The following is a 27,500-nucleotide window of genomic DNA, read 5'->3' as shown; positions in this document are numbered from 1 at the left end:
CAAAACATCAAAATATCTTATATCCATATCAATATACATATTCACGTAAAACATGTTATGACTCTTAATGTAAGTGTAAATAATAAAACACTTTGGTTTACAATATTTTGCCTGAATAGCCACATTGTGTTTATACGCAGAAGGAAAAAAATATATTAATTTGCACGATAGCACTAATAACACCTTTATATGATCTATAAAATACCAATATTTGAGCTAGTAATTACTCCAACAAACCTTGTATGCTTTCAAGTTCATGTTAATACTCGTGTATGTGACAGTGATGAAAATACAGTATCTGCTTGCCATAACCATTACACGTTGCAAAATTAACAAAGTCCTTGCAGTAACTTAGTAGCTATGATCTTAGATCTCATTCACAGTGCATACACCATAGAATTGAGTGAACGATATGTGTGATGTAATGAGTCATATAGCGACATTTTAGAGTAGTATCTCAGAAAACAATGTGCAAGCCTTTGGGAAATATTAGCAAGCCTGTAAAAATGTACAATATATTGTTACAATGTTCATTACCTCACCAATAAATCAATCAATCAGAAAACACACTCCAATCCTTCCAATCATGAGGCGAGCCACTAAAAAGGCAAGAGTCTCAAAAGGCACCAAAGTTCAATTTCAAAAACTGGCAGAAATCCAACATATTCTTCAGGAGAGTGTGCTAAGTAAAGGTCAACAGCAGTAGAGGCTGCTGTTTTCCCCCTCTTCAACTTCTGTTCCTCTGCATATATCCACTTTGACTTACACTGGAACCTTACTTGATCTACAGGACGTTCACATATTTTCAATAGCAGTGGTAGCCTCACCAATGACAGCAGGGGTTTTACATCTGTTGGAAGCAAAATGCAAACACAAACCTCAGAATAAGATTTTTTTCAACCACACAAATAAATAGCCTCAGACAGATTGTGTAAAATACCTTGTCTAATACATGTATGTAACTATATGAATCTGCTCACCTGGCATAGATCAGCGTTGATTCATTACAAGTTCCATGGACCGGCTGACTCTCCCAAACTTCTCCTTACTCCTTTTCACCGTATCTTCATGAACAAAAGCTGCCTGCTCCACTATGTGTTTGAGAGACAAATGCCATGCAATAGAATAATATAATTAAACAAAATGACACAACAATGAAATAGCACAAAGATAATCTTAACCAATATATAAATTGCTATTGGACAAAAAAAAAAAAATCAAAAAGTTGTCTGTATTATTATAATTTGCATAATTTATTATGCAATACTTTTCTATATGTATTTAACATCAATAAGAAAAATACCATTACAAAAAAAACACCAAGTTGGGTAACTTACGTAGCCATTAGATCCTTTAGGAAAGGTAAGCTTACTTCCAAGTGGCCATGTTCTGCCTTGGTGGGTATCTGTGAGAAGGATTAACGTTAGATTTACTTTAGACCATTATCAAGCTCTGAGTAACTTTATAACATTATAGAATGGTTCTGAGTTGCTCCCTCTAGCTTCTAACTAGATAAGCAATGACAACCAGGATGTTCTGGTGAACATAGGCAACTCAACTAATTAATTTTCACCTAAACAAAATGACAGTGTTGAGAGTGATCATGCTTACTGCATGTATGCACTTACCAGGCTTCTTTCACCTGCACTACCGTTGATATTAAACCAGCCTTTCAGGGAAGTTAGCAAGTAGTACAGTACGCAGTGTTTGGAAAATAGGGTCCCGCTGGATTTTCATGTAAAAATTGATTTTTTTGCATATTTTGCTAATATAGAGTCTAAGGAACAAGATTTTTTTTGTCTTCAAATTTTCACGATCCATCTTTAGTGTTTTTATCTGTATGTTTTAAAATAAGCAATTATATCTAGTCCGAAAAGTGATTTTCACATTTTCTTCTAATTTTTTGACAATTAATCCCATTTTTTGCACACAAAACCCCCAGATAATGTAGAAAGGTTGTTGGTTCTAAAACAATATCCATAGTTTTCAAACTTTGAGTGTCTGAAAAGTGTAAAAACACCTCTACTCTTGTTGCCTATGTTAAAAAACGATTTTTTAATCTTTGCTTTTCTTGATGCTTTCCTTGACCTGCCATGTCATTCTATTGTCTACCTTAAGATAAATTTGTCTTGTAAATAATCTATAATAGTACAGGCAACACAGTACACCATAGGTGTCATAGGCATGGGTAGTTGAGTAACAGTAGGCAAAATTAACAAACAAAAGAATATAAGGTACAAACAAACAGACAAACCACGGATGGCCCTCTCACAGCCTGAACTAATACAAAAACAAATAACTCAAGGGAAAACATTGCTCAGACACTAAACCATGTGCATTTGCTCTCTTTAAAATCAACGGGTTACCCACAGCCAACAGGCCGGGCGTGCGAGAGAAGCAATGAAGTCTTAGAATTAAGAATAAAGCCATGTTCTTCCAACAACAACAACCACAAACACCCATGCGCCAACAATTTAAAATGACCGGCATTGTTCTCCCAGAGAGGAAGCTACGTATATGATCACCACCCACGGGTGGGCGTGTGCGCCAGCGCTGCAGGTCAGCCTTTCCACATACACACCTGGCTTTAAAGTTCACTGTCCTGGTAGCATACCTATCTACTGCCAAGGCCTGAAGGGGACGGGGAGAATATTTACTTCTGCTACATCTCAGAGAACTCATGTGAAACAGACTGTGGGAGGTGGAAGGGGTTTGAATGCTGTACGGCAGTATTATGAGTGGAACATCTTAAGGGGGCCCCTCTTCCCCATACAGCCTGATCTTATAGTGTGTGCCAATTCCATCAAGACACTGCACAATTTCATACTTGGTAGACACCCATGTATCCTGGATTTTGTGGCGACCGTGGAAATGGTTCTTGCAAAAGAGTTTGCGTACATTATATTTAGCAGACACTTCTTGACCAAAGTCACTTACATACTGTATGTCAGCTATATTGCAAGGGATCACATTGTCCCTGGAGCAACTTGGGGTTAAGTGCCTTGCTCAAGGGCATAACAGTGAAAGCCGGGAATTGAACTGACAACTTTCAGGCTACTGCACCCTAGCCCAGCTCCTTAACCACTACACTACCACTGCCCACTAGAAAAAGACTTGTGCCAGGTGGTAATATGTGTACAGTGTCAGGACCGCACATTGCAATCTCCCAGAAGAACTACATTTATTGAGTTTAAAACATAGTGGGTCGAACCCAGGTGGGTCGAAACGTTGCGTTATGTGTTATGATTGCTGTGTGCGAACAACTACTCTTCTTTCCTTGATCAGCTTTTTTGTCCTGCACCTGGCCTCAGTGAGGTGGGATGTGCATACAACCACTTTGAAGAGGACTACAGTGTTAGGACCACCATGCCTATGATATGCCGCAGCCTCTTCTAAGTGTCTCCTAGCACTAGCATAGACAGAAGTCTGGTACTCTTGATGTTGCACCACCCAATCAGTCGGTGTCCTGTTGAAATGTTCACATTGACCATTCCCCTCTGGATAATAAGTGGTGGTTCTAGTCTTTGTTATGATGACTATGAGGTGTCACACAGGTGCTTTAACAGCTCCCCCTCAAAGCTGCGCCCCTGATCAGAGTGGACTCTCCTTGGCACGCCATACACATAGAACCATCTCTGTTAGAATCATTCCATCCCCTGATCAGAGAGATGGAAGCTCTCTGATCAGGGGTAAGGCCTGGGTAAACTTTGAGAAAACATTTGTGACTACCAGAACATTCTCTTGTCCAGTGCTAGCCCAATCCAAAAGAGTAAAGTCAATGGAGATTATCTACAAAGGCTTAGTGGCTAACATATTTCCCAAGAAGGTTCTGGCTTGGGTTGTCTTGCTTTAGCAACCACACAGTGCTCACTCAGAACGCCACTTTTGCACTTCATGCCACATCTGGGGCCAGTAGCACATCTGTCATATCAAATCTGTGGTCCTGTCCACCCCCAGATGGCCGTGGTTGTTGTGTAGGCTAGTGAGCACTTCGACACCAAACACCTTTAGCAGTAAAAGCTGCAGCACTGGATCCCTGGAGCCTGGATTGCTCGGTACAAGGTCCCATCCACAGGAGGAACCTGTATCTGGAACCACTGCTTTATCAATTGCGGACTTCCCTTGGTTCACTCCACTTGTCTTAACGGGTATGTGGTCGTCCCTGTCACCAAAACCACAGGTATCTGGAAATACAGGGATCAGTCCCTTGCAGGACTTTCAGGCCTCTTTTAGTTCGACCAGGGATGGTGGCAAGCTGAGAAGCTGAGAAACCCAGCAATGTTCCAGAGCGCCCAGTTTCGCTGACTGCAGGTATTGGAAGGGATTGTTGTCATTGTACACGGTGAACATGTTGCCCAGGAGATACCTGCCGTTTTTTTCCGTGATTGCCCACTTGACTGCAAGGAGTTTGAGTTTCATGGCACTATAATTTGACATGTTCCTAAGATAAAGGGACGACTGAAATCGGCATAACCTAGGACTGGCGCTTGAACAAGCCATTATTTTAAGGCTCTGAATCCAGAAAAAGTTCTGAAGGCAAACCTGAACGTGACTTCATTCAATGTTAACTATCCAATATTCAGATGTCTGTAATTTAAATGTATGCAAATTGGTGCATAATTAATGAGATATTGTTAAATTACATCCATAAATATATATTTTCAGAAAACTTGTAATGCAAAAAAATATGGCCTTTACATAAATAATCAACTAGTAAAGTTTCATAAGAATATAAAGGAGTTAAATTTTTTACCCTATTCACCCGTTCTATGTTGCCTATGGAGGCCAGTTTTAGGCCGCAAATGCTAATTAGCAGGTTTAAAACTAAAAAATCAGCTAAGTAAATATGATATTCAGAATCAGCACCCAAAAATTAGGCAGAATACCCTCTTTACCAGTGTTTTCTCACATTTGACCCCCAAGTGATAGTAGTCCCAGTCTTAATTATGCATTATATAAATGATGATGTCATCTAAGTGTGAAAATGGATCGTGAAAATTTGAAGACAAAAAAAATCTTGTTCTTTAGACTCTATACTAGCAAAATATGCAAAAAAATCAATTTTTACAAGAAAATCCAGCGGAATTACACAAGACACCGTACTAAAGTATGTATGGCTAACAGTGCTAGGATATGCTCATATATCTATGGGCTAAGCTAGTTAGGATAATGATTGCTAGTGAAAGTTGGCTTTAATGGCTTCCACAAAAACTTAACATTGACATGGGAAATAGTAGATAAAACACACACACAAATCATTTCCTTACCATTTATCACGATAGTCATGCATTATTGAAGGAGTTTGAACTCCATTTAAAAATATCTGAATTCATAGCTAACCTAGGCTAAGTTGCTAGCGAATGCTAATGTTAGCCTTTAAGCCAACAATCTGACTCCATTACTGTAACAGTAGGCTATTTACAATGTACAAACCAAATTTCGATAAATTGCAACTACACCTTACCTCTGAATAGCTTTGCCTCCTCTTCCACAAAGATTATTCCATCCTGCACATGTGTTTTCTCACACCAAGCTCCTCACTGAAAGTTGCTCCATTTCTTGGTGAGTGAGATGAACAAAGTTGAGGGGGAAAATAACGGTTGCTCCCGTCCCGAATCTCCTCCCCCAACAACTTTTGAGTGACAGGCCATGTACTTTTTGTACCCTTAGGTACAAATATGGTCCCTTTGCGAAAAGGTACATTAATGATCCAGGAACGGTACATATTAGTACTTTAGGGGCTCAATTTTGTTCCCTTTAAGGTACAGGGTCAAAAGTTGTACCTAAAAGAACAAAAATGTACCCCAACCGTACCCCTATTTTTGAGAGTGTAGCATTTCATTGGGGGAGGGGAGGGTGTCTTTGTTTTTAACCAAGAGGGCCACATGGCAATTAATTATTAATCATTTTAACCGTAAAATTATTGCTATCAAACTGAAACTGTCTCTCCTTCTCCCACTCACCCTTGTTCTTTCTCTCTCTACTCTTTCTCTCTCTACTCTTTCTCTCCTAATCTCCCCTCCCTCTCCATCATATCTCCTCTATCCATCATTCTCTCTCTCTCCTCTCCCTCTCTATCCATTGTTCTCTCTCTCTCCTCTCCCTCTCTATCCATCATTCCCTCTCTCTCCTCTCCCTCTCTATCCATTGTTCCCTCTCTCTCCCCTGCCTCTCTATCCATCATTCTCTCTCTCTCCTCTCCCTCTCTATCCATCGTTCTCTCTCTCTCCCCCCTCCCTCTCTATCCACCGTTCTCTCTCTCTCTCTCTCTCCTCTCCCTCTTTATCCATCACTCTCTCTCTCCCCTCCCTCTCTATCCACCGTTCTCTCTCTCTCTCTCTCTCCCTCTCTATCCATCACTCTCTCTCCTCTCCCTCTCTATCCATAATTCTCTCTCTCCCCCCTCCCTCTCTATCCACTGTTCTCTCTCTCTCTCTCCTCTCCCTCTCTATCCATCACTCTCTCTCCCCCCTCCCTCTCTATCCACTGTTCTCTCTCTCTCCTCTCCCTCTCTATCCATCACTCTCTCTCCTCTCCCTCTCTATCCCTTGTTCTCTCTCTCTCCTCTCCCTGCTCTACCTGTTCACCCCACCCTCTCTCCATCCCCCAGGCGGACCCTCATGAGATCGAGGCTCGTATGGCGTGCGGTCTGGTAAAAGGCCACGCCTACTCGGTCACCATGGTGAAGCGCGTGCGTGTGGGCCACGGCCTGATAGCGTACTTTAAGAACGAGACGCTACCGCTGCTGCGCATGAGGAACCCCTGGGGGCAGCACGAGTGGAAGGGAGCCTGGAGCGACAGGTGAGACCTTCTATCTCCCACAGGTGCTCCTCTCCACCTCTATCACCTGTCCTGTGCGACAGGTGAGCCCCTCTGTCTCTATCACCTGTCCTGCGCAGCAGATGAGCCCCTCTGTTGGACTGCGCTGGTTGTAGTGTCCTACTGCTGCTGTTTTCATCTGGTGCTGTCGGGCTGGTTGTAGGGCTCTAGTACTAAGGCGTTAATCCTGTGCTGTTGTCTTTCTTGATGCAGTTCGGAGGAGTGGACGAAGATCGGCGACACGGAACGCGGGAACCTGGGACTCACGGTGGAGGACGACGGCGAGTTCTGGTGAGTTCCATGCGTTCCCCAGTATAAAAGACTCTCCAGTCATGTTCTAAGGAAGACTTCAGGGGTGTTCTCATTTCCAGAACATGTCTTGATGAATTGGTATTTATTCAATGCTAATGCATTTCATCTGTTTGTGTGTGAATAAGGTATCGTTAACATGCTAATTACGAACCATTTAGTTCAAAAATTCTTAAAACAACATGTTTTTTAATACTTCAAAATAAAAATTTTCAGTAGCCATAGGTGTGTAGATTTGAACAAAATCTAGTTTGGTTCTTACCGGGGCTTTTACTAGCCTGACGAGCCAGACCCACATTAAAATGTAGGGTCTGGGCACTCACCGTTTGCAGTGCTCAGTCCGAGGGGCGGGATAATCAGTTGTCTTTCAAATTCCCTCTGCACGCAATAGGACAGCGGCAGCGCTATGAGTCCCATGCCTTTCCCACCAGCGGACCTAGTTGGCTAGTTCAAACGTTTGCCAACTTAATAAAAGCTTAACTCGTGTCACACTGTTCGCCAACAGCAACATCCATCTTATTTGTTTTCAAGTAGCAGGGAATTCAAGCCAAACCGTTGCAACTCTGCCATCAATCATTATGTTAAGCCCACCTAATGACTCTATACACGATTTCATTGGCCTGATTGAGTTTCGATTTCTGGAGCTCAAAAGCTAACGGAGAGTTGCTAGACTAGCCCTAGGGGCGTAGTTTAGTGCTGGGCTGGTGGGTGCTTATTCCCAACCTTTCTCAGTTAGCCCGAGAATTCTCCTCGGCAAATCAAAATTCCACTGGAGCTCCATTTATGGTGTGGGTGCTTGCGTTTCTTTAGGAATCCGCCGTCTTGGTTTGTGTAGAAATTAATATTAAGTGACACATACACGTAAGAGGTTGGACATACGTGACGGTTGGTAATATGTGATGTTCCTATAATGTGTTTTGTCCTGAAGATGCTTCTCAAAGAGTTTTATCAGTATTTCACCCATGTTGATAGTTGCCATATACATGTGTGTGTGTGTGTTTTTATGTGTGCACGTGTGTGTGTTTGTGTGTTTGTGTGTGTGTGTGTGTGTGTGTGTGGTTATCTGTCCTTAGGATGTCATTGGAGGACTTCTGCCGCTACTTTACAGACATTGATGTGTGTCGTGTGATCAACACCTCGCTCATCTCCATAGACAAGACCTGGCATGAAGCAGTGCATCATGGGAGCTGGACCCGCCACGTAGAACCTCTAAGGAACCGCTGTGGAGGATGCATGAACCACAAAGATACTTTCTTACAGAACCCACAGGTATGTGTGTGTGTGTGTGTGTGTGTGTGTGTGTATGTTTGTGTATGTGTGTGGATTAAAGACACTTTCAGAACCTTACTTATACCATGCCTGTGTGTGTGTGTGTGTGTGTGTGTGTGTGTGTGTGTGTATGTGTGTATGTGCAGTATATGTTTGAGGTCACTAAAGTGGAGGACGAGATCCTGATCTCCCTTCAGCAGAGAGACATGAAGATCCACAGACCCAGAGGCCATGGAGAAAATCTCACCATTGGATTTGCCCTCTTTAAGGTGTGTACGTGTGTGTGTGTGTGTGTGTGTGAAAGAGGGAGAGTAAAACAGATGGAGACCATATGGAATATGTCTAGGTAGGTGTGTATATGTTTAGGTAGATGTGTACATGCCCTTAGCAACAAGTTTATGGAAGGGTACTGCTGGTGTACTTATTTTGAACTAAGTATACGTATAAATCACTTTTTGTGTACTGATCAGAGATACACTAAGTTGATTTATACTTGGCTTATACTGATTAGGACACATAAGGTTTAAGTATATCTAGCCTATACTTATAATTAAATATTATACTTGTACTGAGGGAAAAATCTAAGTATATTTACTTGTACTTGTAGACAGAGTCAGATTCTGCATGACATATTCTTATTAAATAAGCACGGTTTAATCACGCACATCCATACAGTACGGGTGCAGGATCAAAGATACGGTTCAAAGAAAAAGTGACAATCCGCACACCGGAGAGCTCCCATTCAAGTGCTTTTTTACTAGTAACGTTTCAAGCCCTTACGGACCTTCCTCAGACAGCCTTCCATAAATACTGTGTTTGGGTTAAAACTGGGTTGGATTGACTACTTAAGTCGCTATGTTTTGGCAGCCAATACAATATTTGGATGAATATTATTTCTGAAGATAACATGTTCTTTATTCAGATTAAGAGTTGTGAATTTTTGTATGTGTAGTCCACTGTTAGTGTTTATATTAGTGAACTTTAAGACTACTTTGAAGGACAGCTAAAAGTATGCTTCAAGTATAAGAATAATACCTGAATGGAAACCTAGTATTGTACTTTAAAGTGATATTCCACCATTTGGGGAATTACACTCATTTTCCACCTCCCCTTGAGTTAAACAATTGATGTTTTCCTTTCTCCAGTTCATCAAGCCGTTCTCTGAGTATGGCGATACCAGTTTTAGCTCCAACCTAGCATAGATCATTGAATCAGATTAGACCATTAGCTTTTCGCCTGCTAGCATCACGTTTAAAAGTGACTAAGATTTCCGGGAATTTTCCTATTTAAAACTTGTCTCCTGTCAAGTTAGAAAGTTTAATAAGACCAAGTGTAAAGGCCCATTCACACCAAGAACGATAATGATAACTAGAATTGCGGTTCCGAGGAACTGCAAGAGTGGGTTTGATCAGTGGCATGGAACTCGGCCTCATCCAAGGATTCCAACGGTACCTCATTTATGAAAATCGGGCACACGGATCAAAAGTTATCTGCATTAACGCAACATCCAATAAGCTAAAACGCATAAATAACATGGTTGCTATGCTGGTTGCTATGGTGGTCGCTAGGTTGACATTACAGGGGTGGTTTCTAGGTTGTTGCTAGGGTAATTAGTTAGTTGCTAGTAAGCCATCTTAAGCTGACTGCATAAAGTGATTATTTTAAGAGATACATTTTCAAACCAGAACTGTGTATAGGTCATGGTTAAAAACGTATCAGAATCTCAGAAATAATCACTTAATGCAGCCAGTTTAAGATTTTTTAAGAAGTCAGATTTTTTAAAGGCAATCAAATTTCTGCTGACTCTCTTCTGGCTGCGGTTAAAGGCCAGCGCCTCCTGAGAGGCCTGAAGGGTCAGTTCTGAGGTTGTTGGCTGCTGGAACCGAAAAAAGGACTGCATTTTCTTAAAAGACAATGTGACTGAAGTGCGGGCAAAGTTTGCACAGAAATGTACGATTTTTCCCACCCTCATCGACCTTGTCATAAAACTTGTTTAAATGATCACACGACGCCTCCTTGCTGCTTTGTCGTCTACATCAGCATTTCTCAAACTTCTTTGACCTGAGGCCCAGTCAAGGCATACTTTGGGGTCATAGGGCCCACCTACATGAACCCACCCCCTCCTCCCAACCCCTGTCAAATTGTAATGAAAGCATGCACATCAGAGTACTGCTTTACTAATGTAAAATATAATTAGGCCTACACTAGTTTCTTTGTTTTTGCATTGTTGCATGATGCTTGCATGAGAAATACTTCTCAAAACAACAGCAATTATATGGGTGACGTTGTTTTGGGATGCTTCCCTCATGCAAGCATCATACACTGATAGAGTATGCTATTTAATTACATTTCATTTGAATGCCTTAATGTAAGAATTCAGGAAACACAATACCAGCTTTTAACATTTATGTTGTTTACTAGTTTATGTAAATCACATAACACATGAACTGTTTACATACTACTGATAGCCCATTACTGTACACAATAATACTGTGCCCATTCATTAACATTAAACATCAGGCGTCTTGTTTACACATTTAAACCATATTTGCACTTCGAAATTCGCTTCCAAATTGTAGTAACTACATCTACGAAGTCTAAGGAAGATATCTATAAACATACTACATGGTTAAGATACATTTTGACAGAACTACAGACTTCGTGAAAGTAGCCTAGTAGCCCTACATAAAAGGCTCCATTAACTTCATTGCAAAATCGCGGTTGGTCTGTTTACACACTAAAACCATATTTACACTTCGAAATTCGCTTCCAAATTGTAGTAACTACATCTACGAAGTCTAAGGAAGATAAAACTGTAGTCTGTTCAACGATAAGATACATTTTGACAGAACTACAGACCTCGTAAAAGTAGTACCTAAAATCAGTGTGATAAATGGCCATCACGTAGCCTAAAGCATATAGCACTAGCATATGACAACAGCAAATAGCTAACGTTTACGTTAGCCTGACTTACTTATCGTTGACGTTGACCCATTGACGTTGACGTTCTTTTTAATAAACTGCCTGTAGTTCTGAATGCTTCGCTTTACATGTAGATACCCTCATTATGCTACGGTGTAAGTGTGTTGCTATTTGGAGCCTTGGTAGCTATTTATTTTTACTACGTTTAGTTCAAGTGTTCTGGTTCAAGCATCGTTGTGTTTGGTGGGTCAGGTGACGAGCCGTCGGATCACAGCACAGCACCCAGAATGCATTGCAACACACCGTCTTAAAGGGACTCATCGTTAGGTCGGCTTTAAATAGCATACAGAACCTATGGCAATATAACGTTGTCTGTAAGCTCCACAGATCGTGGCAAGACAATTGAATTGATTGTGGACTTCTTGCCGGGCAATGATGAGTAACTTAACATGAATAGTAATGATGCGTGGATGTGCTCAATATCTGTATAAATGTGTGTTTCTCAATGTTAAAATCTATACAACTGTACACATGACTAGGTTTGAGTGGAGCTAGCAGGGCATAATACTGGGTTGCATGGATTTGGAAAATACTTTATTTTTTTAATGACCTATATGAACATGGTTTGGCTTTAAAAAAAAAACCTTTAGAACTGGTGCTGGCAAGGCATTGAACTGGGCTTCATCCAAGGATTCCGACGGTACCTCATTTATGAAAATCGGACATACGGGTCAAAAGTTACATGCACACACCTTCATATACACAGACAGCCCAGCCCAGCCCATTAGAGCTCTGCCAGGTGGCTTAGAACTCTTCCAGGTGCAAGCTTAAGCAATTAGAGCTGTGATGTCACAATCGAAATTTGAATTCTGAACATTCCGCCATTCATTTCAATGGGCCCTTCGCCATGCTGTGGTCAGAGACGGTTGATAAAGCGAGACGATTCACAGAAGGGTTCTTCCTGTTCCCCTATGACGTAGAGTTCACTAGCGCCACGCCTTTTTAGGAGACTAGCGAGAGATTCTTTACACTGTGGCCCTATGGAAGAAATCATTTTTTCTCGGATTATGCCCCAGCCCTTAATTATACAGCTCGAGATTGGGCATTTTAATGCATTTTCTGTAATTCACATGTGTTCCTTACATTCTGACATCGACATGGCGTTTTTCAGATGAACAGTTAATGAGAAAAACGACTTTGTTTGCCACTTGTCTGTCTGTTTCTGTAACCCACTGGCACGCGATCTACTAAGTAGCCCAAGGTTCTCTGGAATAAGTTACCGCTGCTTACCACTTCGATGTTGATCACTCAATCGCGAAAATGGATTGCGTTCAAATAGGCTGTATAGCAGACGGCCATACACATAAACTAGGGCAGTGGTTTCTCAACCTTTTTTCAGTGATGTACCCCCCTGTGAAATATTTTTTCAGCCAAGTAGCCTTCCCCCTAACCAGCGCAAAGCATTTTTGGTTGAGAAAAAAAATTTTTAAAACAGAGCACTGTGCCATCAGTGTCTAATTTATTAAACTTTGGAACTAATAAACACATACAAAATTCAAACATTTGGATAGTAATCCATGACTACATTTATTGCAAATTATTTGTATATTTCAAAATCTCACGTACCCCCATTTGAGAACCACTGTACTATAGTATTGCATATTATTGTTTAACAAGTAGGTCATATCACATAATAATCTGGACAGCCAGGGGTGCGTTTCCCAAAACCATAGTTTGCATTGTAACCAACAAAGTAGCTAACTTAGTTAGCAACTATGGTTATGGGAAACGTGCCCCTGGTTAACAAGTTGCTAACTAGCACACCTAACCAGACGTCTGCTTTCTCAATTAGCCTTACCTCTGATGTTTGATAAAGTAGCGCCAATCGATGTATCCCACAGCGCCGCCACACGGCCATATCTTTAGGCCTACTACCCACGCAAATTACAATGGAAATACACCACTTATTTTTTCATTGACATAAGGCTAAAAATATGATGAACACTGGCATTTCTCTTTCAGATACCATATTATTGAACTAGTAGAAGAAAGAGGTAGCTTGTTAATATAAGGAGTGCCGACTTGTCCATCCGATCCAAACAAGTAAACCTGAGGAAAGGAGGGTATAAAGTGTGTGAGGCTAACTTTGAATGGTATGGTTTTATTTGAAATTCACATTTTCAACAAATCCCACAATTTAACACCTGCATACATAGCCACATTCTGCAGTCTACCCACAAGGAAAAGAATAGCACAACTGCCCTAAACCCCCTCCATCAACTGCCAGTAGATGTGTCCTGCATTGAGTGGTAGTTAAGCATTTACAAAACTAAATACTGTTATTGTCTTTGAATTAACTAACATCCTGAATGGAGTGTAGGAAAGCAGGATCTCTTCGTTTGGTTGGATGAAGGTTGAAGTCATATGGCCAGCATTTACAGCACCTAAAACAGAGACAACACCACGCAAAGTAAAAACAAAAAAACATCATGAATTACAATTATGTTCTTATGTTCTTGAAATTAAGTTACTACACCTGCACATTGCTTTGCTTAATATGATCCTTCATACTATAAATGCTGTGATAACACAATAGGACTGAAGACTATGATACAGCTGGAGAGGCTGCCAAGTTAGGCAAATACTACGACTGACTTCTTTGAGGCCATGAACAGGCTTTTTGATGTCTTAAATTCACGGTATAAATGTCCATTCAAATCCCCTACTCCAGTTTTAGCATCAGTCAAATTGTGATTACAGCACTTGATTACAAACACAAACACTTACTTCTCAGGCGCATCTCTGACCCCAATCCATGGCGTCGTCCTATAGGACCACAAAGCAGACATCAGATCCACCATCTTACGGAGAGCCTTCAGTGGATTGAGTCTTGGACCTTCAGGTTGCTAGAGAACAATACATATAGTGCAGCAATCATTCTCAGTGTGTTAACTAATGTTGAATAATAGATCTTTTTTTCCATACAGAGGGAAGTTTAAATCTAGTTACAGAGTTTCATAGTGACAGGCTGTTGGTCGAAACATGCTTTTCCTTTGGAGTGCCTTTTGTAGAATTAGTTTCAACTTTATTTTGGTAGTGTTTCATGAAGTCTTCAGGTCTGATTGTTAGTAGCCTATATGAAATTATATTTGATATGTTTAACTTTGAAAGTCTGTAACTTGTATAGGGCAATTCCACGCAAAACTGTCACATCCATAATGCCAACTAAATACCATGGCATTGTGTTGGTGTTATGGATGTTACAGTTTTGCGTGGAATTGCCCTATACATTTGAATGGCCACAAGAGCGGACAGTTACAGAACACAGTACATAGCATTGACTTATCCTCTGAATAACACAGGTTCAAGTTCATTCCTCCCTGTCATCGCGGGTTCATCCTCACCATCCATAGCGTCCTTCTGCTCGTCCAACAACTGGGGAGAGAATTAGCAAACATGACGTTCATTTTAGTGCTGCTTGATAAGGGTCTGTGCAAGACCATCCGAGAAAAACTACTCACAACTGATGTAACGTTATTCAACACAATCGTTGAGCGCCACCCTGACTACACATTTGCCATCAGAGACAAACTTAATACAAAAATATGTAATGTGCAGGATCGGGGCAGAGATCAGTAGAGAAAATCGTCGCGTCATCAAGGACAGACAGAGAATATGGCGTAAAACTAAATGCTTCACTAGCTGCTAGCTAGGCTGATAATAAAATTCAGTGCACCAACAACTGTGTACATACGGTAGCTACTCATTTTTTACTAGCAACTAAACACATTTCAAAACTGCTAAATCAATGTCGCTTGCAGTAGATCTGATCCACAAGCTATAGTGATGCCGATTTAGGTAGAGCAAATATCAGGTTCGTAAATTATCTTTGTAGCCTAACTACCAAATTAATCTGGTAGCTAGTGCCTCAGCTAGCTCTGCTATCGGTATCAGATGGTTAGCTAGCTAACGTCAACTAACGTTACTCCTCAATGAGCTAACATTGATGACGGCGACACGAGATAATAATAATGTTATTACCTAAACTCCGCAGACATTTTACTACATAGATAACTCGTTACACTGACACAGACTAATCACAAATACCTTGCCACATTTCAAACTGCCACTTACCTGGAAATCAGACCGCATCTTGCCACGACGATGTACCAAATTCAGTCACCCAGGCCAGCTCCAGTTGGTCACAGCAAGAGAGAGGCGCGAAAATGAAAAATATTTGACGTTTTCATCAACGAGGTAGCGTCAGCGCATTCTGACCACGCCTTTTTAGGAGGCAGGAACTGTGTACAATTCCATTCCATTGTAGAAGCCTGTGCTGCTTTATCTTTGTATATTAAGGATCTTTGCTGTGGTCTTGCTGGATCAAACCCACTAATAAAGTAAACTTAAGAAGAACAATAGTGGGCTTGCTGGATCAAACCCACTAATAATAAGAAAACTTAAGAAGAACAATAGTGGTCTTGCTGGATCAAACCCACTAATAATAAGAAAACTTAAGAAGAACAATAGTGCCCACAGCGAAGCCATGCTGTGGTCTTGCTGGATCAAACCCACTAATAAGAAAACTTAAGAAGAACAATAGTGGGCTTGCTGGATCAAACCCACTAACTATATCCATAACGATAAAAGCATTCACACTGAACAACCATAAACAAAGTCTCTCCTTGTGTTAATGAATGTGACGGCTAAAATTTGATGGGTTCTGATTGGCTATTAGCATTTTATCGTTGTGAAAATCGCTCTGAAAGTGATCCCCAACGATATCATTCTTCATGTCGTTATCGTTATAGTTTATGTGTGAACATCGTCATTCATATTAACGAGAACGATATTTATTTATAGTTATCGTTATCGTTATCGTTTTTGGTGTGAATGGGCCTTAAGTCTATTTTGACAGTGGGCAGCAGTGGCTCAGGAGGTAGAGGAGTTGCCCATGAACCGGAAGATTGCAGGTTAAGGCCCAAGTCCTGTGTACATTTAGTTCCTATTTGGCAGGGAGAGTGTACATTTAGTTCCTGTTTGGCAGGTAGAGTGGGTGTACATTTAGTTCCTGCTTGGCAGGTAGAGTGGGTGTACATTTAGTTCCTGTTTGGCAGGTAGAGTGGGTGTACATTTAGTTCCTGTTTGGCAGGTAGAGTGGGTGTACATTTAGTTCCTGCTTGCCTGATTCTGATAGGTGGAGCGAAACAGAAAGTACCGCTTGCATGACCTCATCACCCAGCAGAACGTTAAGACGTCAACCTACATCAATGCTCGCTCCATTTTCATGCGGATCACCTTACCTAGGGGGCGCTATGTAGTCATCCCCTCCACCTTCCAGGTGTGTATCTCTTGTGCATATATCTATCTATCTATCTATCTATCTATCTATTAGTCAGAGCCCCTTCCAGTAATGTTTTTGATAATAATCACAAGTAATAATAACTAACTTAATAAATAATGCTAAAATAAGACCTCTCTCTCTCTGTCACTCTCTCTCTTTCCCTCACTCTCACTAGCCAGGGCATCTGGGAGAATTCATGCTGAGACTCTATGCGGATGTGGACTCTGAATGCAGGTGAGTGTGTGAGGGTGGGGGGTTATTTCACAGCAGAAATGGTGTGTATTACTGTGTGAATGTAAATGCTAGGTTTAGCAAGTAAATGTTAAGTTTCATCAATAATAAATAATAATAAATAGTACTACTGTGTAAATGTTAAGTGTACTGCTATGTAAATGCACATGCTCAGTGTACTCCTGTGTAAATGTTTAGTGCACTACTGTACAAATGAGTGTTGAGTGTGCTCATGTATAAATGTTAAGCATACTCCCAGTGTAAATGTTAAGTGTACTGCTGTGTAAATGTATATGCTAAGTGTTCTAATGTGTAAATGTTTAGTGCACTACTGTACAAATGAGTGTTAAGTGCGCTCATGTATAAATGTTAACCATACTCCCAGTGTAAATGTTAAGTGTACTCCCGGTGTAAATGTTAAGTGTACTCCGGTGTAAATGTTGAGTGTACTGCAGTGTAAATGTTAAGTGTACTCCTGTGTAGATGTTAAGGATCCTGGTTAGCACACAGACCTACTCAATAGTAATTGAGAGTGGGTCTGGGCTTACGACTTCCAGCAGGGGCCTAACTAGCAGTGAAATGAAACGTAAATTGGTGCATTAAACTCTTACCAAATTGTTTCAGAAGTGTAGCAATCTCCAAAGAAACACATGTCCATGCCGATTATTAGATTGTATTTGCGTGCCCGTGTTTTAGGGACATAGGAAATAGGCTTCAATGATCTCTTGGTCAGACGGGCCGCTTATTGGTATTCCCAGGTTAGATGTGAAGTGTATTGCTGTGTAAATGTCGAGTGCACTACAGTGTAAATGTTAAGTGTACTCCTGTGTAATGTTGAGTGTCCCATTGTATTAATGCTGAGTGAACTGGCTGTGCCCCACTTCTAGGGAGCTGACTGAAGACGAGCCACGCGTGCGTTGCTGGAGCTCCATCGTGGGCTACCCTCAGATGGTCTCCCAGATCTACGTCCATGGTGCGGAGGGGCTAGAGAACCAGGACAGCACCGGAGGTGGTTATGACCTCTTTCTGTCTCTCTCTCTGTGTGTGTGTGTGTGTGTCTGTGTGTGTGTGTGTGTGTGTCTGTCTGTCTGTCTGTCTGTCTGTCTGTCTGTCTGTCTGTCTGTCTGTGTGTGTGTGTGTGTGTCTGTCTGTCTGTCTGTCTGTCTGTCTGTCTGTCTGTGTGTGTGTGTGTGTGTGTGTGTGTGTGTGTGTGTGTGTGTGTGTGTGTGTGTGTGTGTGTGCAAGTCATGATCCCCTGTCTGGAAAATCAGTTGCATTGCTTTTTGATTGATTGATTGACCACTGAGCTAACATAAGTCTCTTTAGCTTCTCGCTCTTTAATTCAGTTTAAATTGTAGTCCAGATTAAAGTCCTGCTGGTGACATGATGACATATTCTCTTTCAGGTGCTGACCCATATGTCATCATATCCTGTGAACGGTCCTCGGTCCGTTCGAACATCCAGAAGGACACTCTAAAACCGGTGTTTGATACCAGAGCCATCTTCTACAGACGGAATCCACGCAAACCCATTACTGTAGAGGTAAGAGCGAGACAGCAGATGATAGTTTGGGTCTACACAGGGTTCAGGCGTGCATTCAAATTCGCAAACATAGGCGAACGTTTGCGAACGTTGGCGAACAGTTTTCCGTTTGCCTTGAATTGTCAGCAAACGTTTGCAAACTATCGCAAACTGATCTGAATAGTGTTCAGCTCAAAGTCAAAGTCAAAGTCAGCTTTATTGTCGATTCTTCACATGTTCCAGACATACAAAGCAATCGAAATTACGTTTCCCTCCATCCCACGGTGAAGACAAGACATTAAGACATTAAGACATATCACACCAATAAATTTAAATGTAAAAGTTTGCAAGTGGCATGGCAGTGCAAAGACAGTTCGGTCATAGCAGCATCAGTGTACATTTTTTTTTTTTTTTTTGTTTCCTGAAGTGTGCAAGTGGCATGATAGTGCAAATACCGTCATTGGGGGGCGGGGGGGGGGGGGGCATGTTCTTGATGGCCTGGTGACTGAGGGGAGAGAGTTCATAGTCCTAACAGCATGGTGGATGAAGCTGTTGCTGAGTCTGGTGGTGCGGCAGTGGAGGCTCCAGTACCTCTTCCCAGATGGCAGGAGGCTGAACAAATTGTGGGCTGGATGACTTGTATCGCTCACAATTGTGGTTGTTTTGTGGATGAGGCGGGTGGTGTATATGTCTGAGGGGAGTGGGGCCCCAATGATCCTTCCGGCTGTGTTTACTATGCGCTGCAGAGCTTTTCTGTTGTAGTCAGTGCAGCTCCCGCCCCACACAGTGATGCAGCTAGAAAGGATGCTCTCAAAGCTCTGTATCTGATCTGAATGGTGTTCAGCTTTGTATCTGATCTGAATGGTGTTCAGCTTTGTGTTATGTTGCTTCCTAATGTCTTTATATAGACAATTCTATATTTGCACAAAGAGCAACACTCACACGCTTTTGCTGGTTCACTCACTTCTTCTAGACTGGTTTATTACATACGAGAACTCAACCAATTACAGAACACTGATGCGCCCTAGTGGTCACTCTTTATATAGCACAACATTTAGCTACATACATAACACTTTGTATCTGATCTGAATGGTGTTCAGCTCTGCATCTGACCTCCTGTGATCTTCTCAGGTATGGAACAGCAACGCTGTCAAGGACGAATTCATGGGTCAGGTGATCCTCGCTGCCGACCTTAACGACCCATCAGGCCCTCAGAAGCTGCAGCTGCGGAAGCGAGGTAGCCAGGCAGCCGACGAGATGCCCGGCACCATCATCCTGAGGGTGGCCTCCGCCCGTGAACTCATTGCCATGTGAACACTAACTCCTCATTGGCTGACTGGCCGTCCGGACGACGGCTCATTGGTTGATTGACAGCTTGCAAAGTCGCCATCACAGCTGCTCAGTTTTTCCATGACTGAGTGACTTTCTGCTTCCTGGGGTCGCCGAAATGTTGTCATGCTGCTAACCAGCTAAGTGATTTAGCTACCTGTATCATAACTCGGTTTGAATACTTACTAAGTACAACGCTTGTGTGTGTCTGCTCCAGAATTATTTAAAGATAATATCTCCATTTTTATCAACATATTCACAAGACTTCACAAGACAAGGATCTAAGATCCCAGATATCTCAGACCAAGTTTACATTTAATGTTTATATTATTGTGTACTACAAGGATTCTGTGCCTAACAATGTTCAGTTTACACTTTTAAAATGTTGTATAAGCCAAGTTCATTTTTCAATGCTATAACATCCATAATTATATATAAATATACATATGTAATTTGTACATGATCAAGTATGTATGTGACATGAAAACATAAACAGCAATGAATGGATTTATGTCTGATGTGAATAGTGTGCGAATCTGTATCAGAGGTTTGCGTTCCAACTCAAGCTATGAAAGGCCGTGTATGAATAAGCAGGAAGATGATGTGAGGATTCCATCCATCTGCAAGACATCTGTGACTCAGGAATCCACAGCTAGAGATCTGCTCACCATTAACCTAAAAGGGCTCAGTTTGTGTTTTAAACCAGGATGAGTCTAGCGCTCGCCTAAACCTTCACAAATCTACACACTAAATTCCTCCACCTGCCACGGGCATCACACACTCTCTGTATGGCAGAGGTGCCAAAGGGGCACCAACACTTGGCCAATAAATAGGAGTAGTAGCTCTGTGGCAAACACACACCAACCAAATAATAGGAGGAGTAGCTTTTAATCCACTTTCTCCCCCATACGTTGTATTTCTCCTGTAGTTCCACCTAAGGGTGTGACTGTGGCCAAAGCGAAGTCAGACGTACAAAGTGGGCTGAGGCAGGCCAAAGTTAATTAATAAAATATAGATAGATCATAATTTAAATTATGATATTAATTTAAATTATGAAGTTAAATAATAAAATATAGATAGATCATAATCACTGGTTGCATTCAATTTTACTTCACAACAGACGTTTCGCCCATTTCAGAATCCCTGCCTTGACATACCTTCCCGCTACCTATATCGCCGCCGAACTCGGGCCCTTAGTTTGTTACATGGTACTAAAGAAACTGTGTACATAATGTAGGCTATTATTTTGTATTTTATTTTCATTAAACCCTCCGAATTTAAGCTGAAAGTCTAGACTTTACTCATATCTTGATCCTTCATATCTAGATAGATTAGAAAGTATTTTGGCAGTTTGTTTGTTGGCAATCCTAAAAGACTCATAAGGGTCTCTAGGGCACAGAGAGCTGATATATGAGGCACTGATGTAATTCACAAAAAAAAAAAAAAATAAACATAGACACAGGACCAACAGAATCAGTGATACGCAGGAGAGTGAAGAAGTCATTTTCATCATCACTTTATTCATTATCATTGTCATGGTAATAATACAAAATAACCAACAGAAATCATCTTCAGGAGTGTGGAAGCAGGGGGGGTCATTAAAAAAAAACATTACATCATTAGGATCCTCACCCTCTCAGTTGTCGGCCACTGACGGTCAGTCTCGTAGGCTACACGTCCCTGCAGAACACGTCGAACTTTGAGCCTCTGCTTTCTGAATTCCATCTGAATAATATTGCTCACAGGAACTCTATGTTTTATCTTCATCACCTTGATGGTGGTTTTCAAATTATCAAATATGATCCATATATGAATCCAATTATATTATTATTCTATATTCGATTTTCTGATAAGACAGCTTTCTAAAGGTTGCGTTTTACAAGACTGATCGTGATTCATTCCTCAAAATCATCATTGCATTTTCATAATCGTAATCATCATCATCAAATTTCAAATGAAATATGTATCATAATAAATTAATTTAAAAAAGCACTAACCGAACACAATCTAACATTCTGATGTTTGTCCAAGCAGATCCATGTTGACCTGACTCATCACTGCTGATATTTTTTTCCATTAAGATCCCCCTCCACAGCATCAGCATTAGTCAGAAGAACGTCACAGACAGCAAATCATGATTTCTGAATTAAATAGCTACAAGAAATAAAGTACTTGTTTCATCTTTTAATTTTCACCTTTTTACTGTTTTTTTTCCTGAAAGGCTGACTCTTCTCCTCTGTACTCCTTTTGAGTGTCTTACCGTTGCCACGGTTACAGCCTTCTGTTGATCTTAAAGTTCTTGTCCTTATTGACAGTGTCCTTTGAAATTCCTTTTGTTTCAGCTTTGTGTTTTCATTTGCCCCTTATGCAAGTCACACCAACACACAGACATTTGCACACACTCACGCACACACACGCAACTAAACTTTGTACATTTTACACACATTGCAAAAAAATGGAAAGATTTTTTTCTTTCTACAAGGCAAATGAAGATCCAAACAGATTGAGAGAGACAAAAAAGAAACAATGATCTTGGTTTTCTGTATTTCTCAAACAGTCCCTAACCAACCTAACCAAATATCCGACCACAGCCTGCATTTCCAAGAGGGCTGTGTGTGTGTATAAGGGGGTGGGGGGTCATCCTGGTTTGAGAGGTTGTGTATTGTAGATAACTGTGAGTAGATGGGCTATGGAGTGGAGCTTCTCTTCTTTACTCATCAAACACATATTTACACACACACACACACACACACACATGCATGCCCCCACACACACACAGACACACTCACTCATTATTAAAGCGATTTCCTCCAGTTAAGTAGGCTAAACCTAACTGTAATTTCATGACAATTTTGTGTTTGTTTGTTTTCAAAATTCTGACCAAGAGTATTCCATACTTTCCAGGAAAAATAGTAAAAATCCTAAAAGGGTATTCCCAAAGAGTTTTCCAACAGGTGTTTGAGAGAACTGAAAAATCCAGAATTGCATGGTTATCCAGATGTTGTCTGTGTATCAATGGAGACATTTCCACAGTCAAAGCAGTTTGTCCAGAATGGCTCAATCCCAGAATTCCGAATTTGTTCCCAAAGACCAGGAGCAACTCCAGGATACCATGAAGAAAGAAGCCATATAGACACATTTTGGTTCAATCACACTCACACGCACACGCACACACACACACACACACACACACACACACACACGCACACACACACATACATGCACGCACACACACACATACACACACACACATGGATCGCAAAGCTGAGGTAAGTAAATACCCAACTCCAGCATTCACAGCACCAAATCATGAGGTAGCCCACTACTCAACACACAAATATGCTCACCCAACTCTCTCTATCTCACACACACACACACACACACACACACACACACACACACACACACACACACATGCAGAGCACAAAACAAATAAATACAGCCAAGAAAATAAATAGTAAGATGTTAAGACAAGTAGCCTAAAAAGACTTACACACACACACAAAACAACAAAACAAAACAAAAGTGGTTGGAAACACAAAGACGTGTGTGCGGACACTCACACACATAAACACACACACACACACACACACACACAAACACACACACACTTCTTGTAATAGTATATGGTTGAACAGAATTCATGCAGGTAGGCCTATACTTTATATTGAGGAACGAATTAAGAAGGCTATTTTTTAGCATCCATTTCTTTAGTGTGTGTGTCTGGGTGTTTGAGCAGGACTGTGTGTGTGTGTGTGTGTGTGTGTGTGTGTGTGTGTGTGTGTGTGTGTGTGGTTTCTCTACCATTGGGTGGACCTCCACATACACCTTGAGAAGCTGGTAGCCATTTACTAGAGCATCAGTCTGTTTGTGTCCACAGCTCATTGGCTGTTAGAGAGGCTATCCAAAAATTTTCCACAAAAATGTAACCATTATTGTTAGCTGCTGGTAGTTAGCTGTTAGCGATAACAGCTAACAGTATGCACATGTCAGAGTTGTTGCTTTCCGGTAGCGATTGGTGGTAATGTCTTTTTCGCTAATATATGCACGACTAAACCATTGGCCGTAACTGTTAGCAGTTAACGATAGCAGCTATCTTTTTCATGTTCTCAGCCATCTGTTCGCATAGTATTCTGCTGCTGCCAGCTTGCTGATAGCAATAGCAGCCTTTCCTCATCAATAGCCAGCAGTTCTTAGCTGTTAGCATGTGCCGCTGTCCGTTGGTGTCGTTTACTGTTTGTTAGCAGGCAGCTAACGGCTGCTGTTCTTGATGGCCTCCTTGGCTGCTATGATGAGTGGGGTTAGGCTGGACAGGGGCTTCGCTAGCTTCAGGAATGAGTGCTGCGGACAGAAGGAGAGACAGGTTCAAGTTTGTGTGTGTTCATTCATGCACAGTATTCAGTATGTGTGCTGGTTTAGTGCTTTAGTCTTTGCATGTACGAGAGAGAGTGTGTTGGTCAACCTCTGGGTGTGCTCTCTAACCTGCAGCAGTTCTTTCGCCGATCCTCGCCTTTCCACGTCCATCTCCAGACACCTCTTCAGGAAATCTCGGAACACGGACGACAGCCGCTCCGGACTCTGAAGTTCCGGCGTTCCATTTGTGGCTATGAGATACAGAGCCTGGGAGGGGGGGGGGGGGGTACATTTTATAGGCACTGTATGTCTGACATGTCTTTTAATATAGAGATTGCTTGCACCCAATTTAACAGCAAGAAGCTCAAGAGCTGCACAGTGACTAGCTCACATCCATACAGGAGAGTGAGAGAGAGAGAGAGAGAGAGAGGGAGGATCATTTATTGCCAAGGGTGCTTGGCTAACTTACCCTTAACATATCATTCAGGTACGGTGTAATTCTAATTTCTAACTCACCCTTAAGGGATTTTCATTCAGATACGGTGGCTCTCCCTCCACCATCTCTATGGCCATGATGCCGAGTGACCAGATGTCGACCTTTGGGCCGTAGCTCTTCCGGGTCACGACCTCGGGAGCCATCCAATAGGGTGTGCCTACCATGGTGTTCCGCTTGGACTGCTCTGGACTGATCTGGGCGCAGAAGCCGAAATCCGCTGTAGACGAGACAGGAGGACTTTAAAATGAGTGTGCATTTGTATGTGTGTGTGTGTGTGTGTGTGTGTGTGTGTGTGTGTGTGTGTGTGTGTGTGTGTGTGTGTGTATGTGTGTGTGTGTGTGTGTGTGCCTGAGAGTGTGAGAAAAATAAAGTGTCTCATGAACACATGAAATGATGACCATTGCTTGTGGTTGTAGTTCTATATGTTAGGATATAAGGATATGATTAAAAAGGTGTATGTGTGTGGAGGTGTGTATGAGAAGCTGTGTGTGTGTGTGTGTGTGTGTGTGTGTGTGTGTGTGTGTGTGTGTGTGTGTGTGTGTGTGTGTGTGAGACCAGCTACGGCACCCCACGCCAGATCATGTAGAGGTGTGTGTGTGTGTGTGTGTGTGTAAGTTACTTACTCAGTTTAACAGATCCATCCATTCCCAGGAGAATGTTGTCACTTTTTATATCACGATGAATCACTTGGTTACTGTGGAGGAATTCCAAGGCTTGCAGGCACTATGAGCACACACATACACACACATACACACACACACACACACACACGGTTATACAATCTCACTCTGAGGTGTGTGTGAGTGTTTTTATCCATGTTGTGGTGTTTATGAGTATGTGTGTGTGAGAGAGTGAGTGGTTTCGAGTGTTGGTTGTGTGTGTGTGTGTGTGTGCGTGTGTGTGTTCTCACCTCTCGACACACAGCTGCAATCTGTCCTTCATCCATGCATGTTTCCGTGACAACGTCTGTTAATGAACCCCCAGCCAGGTATTCCATAACAACCCACAGCTCATCTCCCACCAGGTAGCTGGAGAAACACACACACACACATGCACGCACACACACACACACACACACACACACACACACACACACACACACACACACACACACACACATGCACACACACACACACACACACACACAGAGACACACACACACATACTGTAGGTAAGCAGTCTGCCCAATCTCTTGACCCTGGCACTGTCAGTGCTGAGGCTTTTGGAGAGCTTTTTTGGGCACTGCTGGGAAAACTGCTCTGTTGGGAAAACTCATGCCTGGTCGCGTTAAGGAGAATTCTGGCAATTTTTCACATAGATTTCTGTTTCTCAGGGACACTGAGTGTTGTCAGTACGAAAAACAAAAAAAACAATAGGTTTCACCTAGCTCGAGTTGCTGCAGCCAACAGCTAGAAAAGCCAGGTAGCTACAGTACTACACTCTGGGGGCACGTTCAGGAGCCCCCATGTTCATGTTCTCCTTTATCTTGCATTCCACAAGTTTCCCTATAACCATGGAAACAGTGGTGTTTCCAAGTCTCCTGCAGGCTAGGCTGTGTCCACTGAGGCTTGTGTGTACAGATTCCACCAACAGCTGTTGTAACTAGACTTTATGGCAGTGGTGTAGTCTACGTGATACGCAGGACTACGCAGTATACCCACTTCAAAAGCATGACCATCTCAGTATACCCACTAAAAATAGGCAAGGATATGTATTAACATTTGGGGTTGATCACAGTATACCCACTACAGCTAACAAGACTACATCACAGTATACCCACTACAGCTAACAAGACTACATCACAGTATTCCCAAGTATAAATAAGCATAAGTATATATACTCTTTTGATCCCGTGAGGGAAATTTTGTTCTCTGCATTTATCCCAATCCGTGAATTAGTGAAACACACTCAGCACACCGTGAACACACAGTGAGGTGAAGCACACACCAATCCCGACGCAGTGAGCTGCCTGCTACAGCGTGCTCGGGGAGCAGTGAGGGGTTAGGTGCCTTGCTCAAGGGCACTTCAGCCGTTCCTACTAGTCAGGATTCGAACCAGCAACCCTCCGGTTACAAGTCCGAAGCACTAACCAGTAGGCCGAGGCTGCCCCAACGGCTACCCACTACAGCTAACTAGATTACATCACAGTATACCCACTACAGCTAACAAGACTACACCTCTGCTTTATGGTAACTATAAATGTTTGTTAAAATATCAGTAAACGGTTTCTGCTCCGTCATGGAGGTCGGGGGCCTCTTCACAAAAATAGAGCTGAGGGCCAGACGGAGGCCAGACCACCTCTTGAGGCCTCGGGCGGAGACAGGTGATAGACCTACCTGTCCAGGTAGTTGACGATGTTTGGGTTCTTGTTTTCCCTCATGACCAGGATCTCGTTGATGATCAGCTCCTTCTTGGGCTGCTGCAGGAGGTTCATCTGCTTTGTAGCCACCTGTGACAGTGTGTGTGTGTGTGTGTGTGTGTGTGTGTGTGTGTGTGTGTGTGTGTGTGTGTGTGTGTGGAGGGGTGACACCAAAAAATCTCAAATGATTTACATCATAAAATTATATCCATCACGCATATATCATGTTTCTGAGTCAGTTACTTGTCGCGGGAAATATGCAAAATAAGATGATTAACCCCAAACTGAGGACCAACATGCACAAGGGGTCGGGGGGAAAGAGAGAGGGAGAGAAGGATGTTTGGAGAGAGATGAAGAGGAGAGGAGTGGAGTGAGGATGTTTGGAGGAGAGAGAGGAGTGGAGAGATTGATGTACCTCCTGTCCAGTAGCAATGTCTATCGCTGTGTAGACAGTTCCGGAAGCTCTGCAGAAGACAGGACAGTACTTTACAAATGAAGATTCAGACCCACTGGTCAGATTTCACAATATATCAGTGTCACAACACATA

At 42.1% G+C, this 27,500-nt stretch overlaps 2 protein-coding genes and 2 long non-coding RNA genes across 7 annotated transcripts in view; 1 reads left to right on the top strand and 3 right to left on the bottom strand.

Annotated features, from left to right (window-relative positions):
- Nucleotides 1-1,684, bottom strand: part of LOC143112784 (uncharacterized) — a 1,785-nt gene extending 101 nt beyond the window's left edge. Inside the window, exons 1-3 of the long non-coding RNA XR_012984793.1 lie at nt 1,338-1,684; nt 981-1,091; nt 1-850 (exon numbers count right to left, since the gene is read on the bottom strand). The exon at nt 1-850 is cut by the window's left edge and continues 101 nt beyond it. This is a non-coding gene — a long non-coding RNA (uncharacterized LOC143112784). The remainder of the gene's footprint in view (nt 851-980; nt 1,092-1,337) is intronic.
- Nucleotides 1-20,184, top strand: part of LOC143112781 (calpain-5-like) — a 39,978-nt gene extending 19,794 nt beyond the window's left edge. For all 3 annotated transcript variants that reach the window (XM_076275076.1, XM_076275075.1, XM_076275077.1), the window contains exons 6-14: nt 6,611-6,801; nt 7,033-7,110; nt 8,202-8,397; nt 8,544-8,666; nt 16,517-16,660; nt 16,839-16,897; nt 17,782-17,903; nt 18,300-18,436; nt 19,547-20,184. In XM_076275076.1, coding sequence (XP_076131191.1) covers nt 6,611-6,801; nt 7,033-7,110; nt 8,202-8,397; nt 8,544-8,666; nt 16,517-16,660; nt 16,839-16,897; nt 17,782-17,903; nt 18,300-18,436; nt 19,547-19,729 — 1,233 coding nt within the window. In that variant the 3' untranslated portion in view covers nt 19,730-20,184. The remainder of the gene's footprint in view (nt 1-6,610; nt 6,802-7,032; nt 7,111-8,201; nt 8,398-8,543; nt 8,667-16,516; nt 16,661-16,838; nt 16,898-17,781; nt 17,904-18,299; nt 18,437-19,546) is intronic.
- Nucleotides 13,461-16,510, bottom strand: LOC143112782 (uncharacterized). The gene is made up of 4 exons (XR_012984792.1): nt 15,454-16,510; nt 14,724-14,754; nt 14,107-14,225; nt 13,461-13,763 (listed from the first exon to the last, which is right to left on the bottom strand). It is a non-coding gene; the product is annotated as an uncharacterized LOC143112782 (long non-coding RNA).
- Nucleotides 20,185-21,256: 1,072 nt separating the features above from the next.
- The window catches only part of LOC143111411 (serine/threonine-protein kinase PAK 3-like), a 27,901-nt gene continuing 21,657 nt past the window's right edge, over nt 21,257-27,500 (bottom strand). For both annotated transcript variants that reach the window (XM_076273640.1, XM_076273641.1), the window contains exons 10-16: nt 27,368-27,416; nt 26,930-27,042; nt 25,504-25,621; nt 25,217-25,316; nt 24,614-24,810; nt 24,227-24,364; nt 21,257-24,085 (exon numbers count right to left, since the gene is read on the bottom strand). In XM_076273640.1, coding sequence (XP_076129755.1) covers nt 23,996-24,085; nt 24,227-24,364; nt 24,614-24,810; nt 25,217-25,316; nt 25,504-25,621; nt 26,930-27,042; nt 27,368-27,416 — 805 coding nt within the window. In that variant the 3' untranslated portion in view covers nt 21,257-23,995. The remainder of the gene's footprint in view (nt 24,086-24,226; nt 24,365-24,613; nt 24,811-25,216; nt 25,317-25,503; nt 25,622-26,929; nt 27,043-27,367; nt 27,417-27,500) is intronic.

Source organism: Alosa pseudoharengus, unplaced genomic scaffold, assembly GCF_046254945.1.
Source record: "Alosa pseudoharengus isolate Yale_2024_CS ecotype anadromous, Long Island Sound unplaced genomic scaffold, YU_APseudo_1.1 YU_APseudo_1.1_scf_8, whole genome shotgun sequence".
NCBI lineage: Eukaryota > Metazoa > Chordata > Actinopteri > Clupeiformes > Clupeidae > Alosa > Alosa pseudoharengus.
Note: the sequence above shows the minus strand (reverse complement) of the source record. Positions and strands in the feature narration are given on the sequence as shown.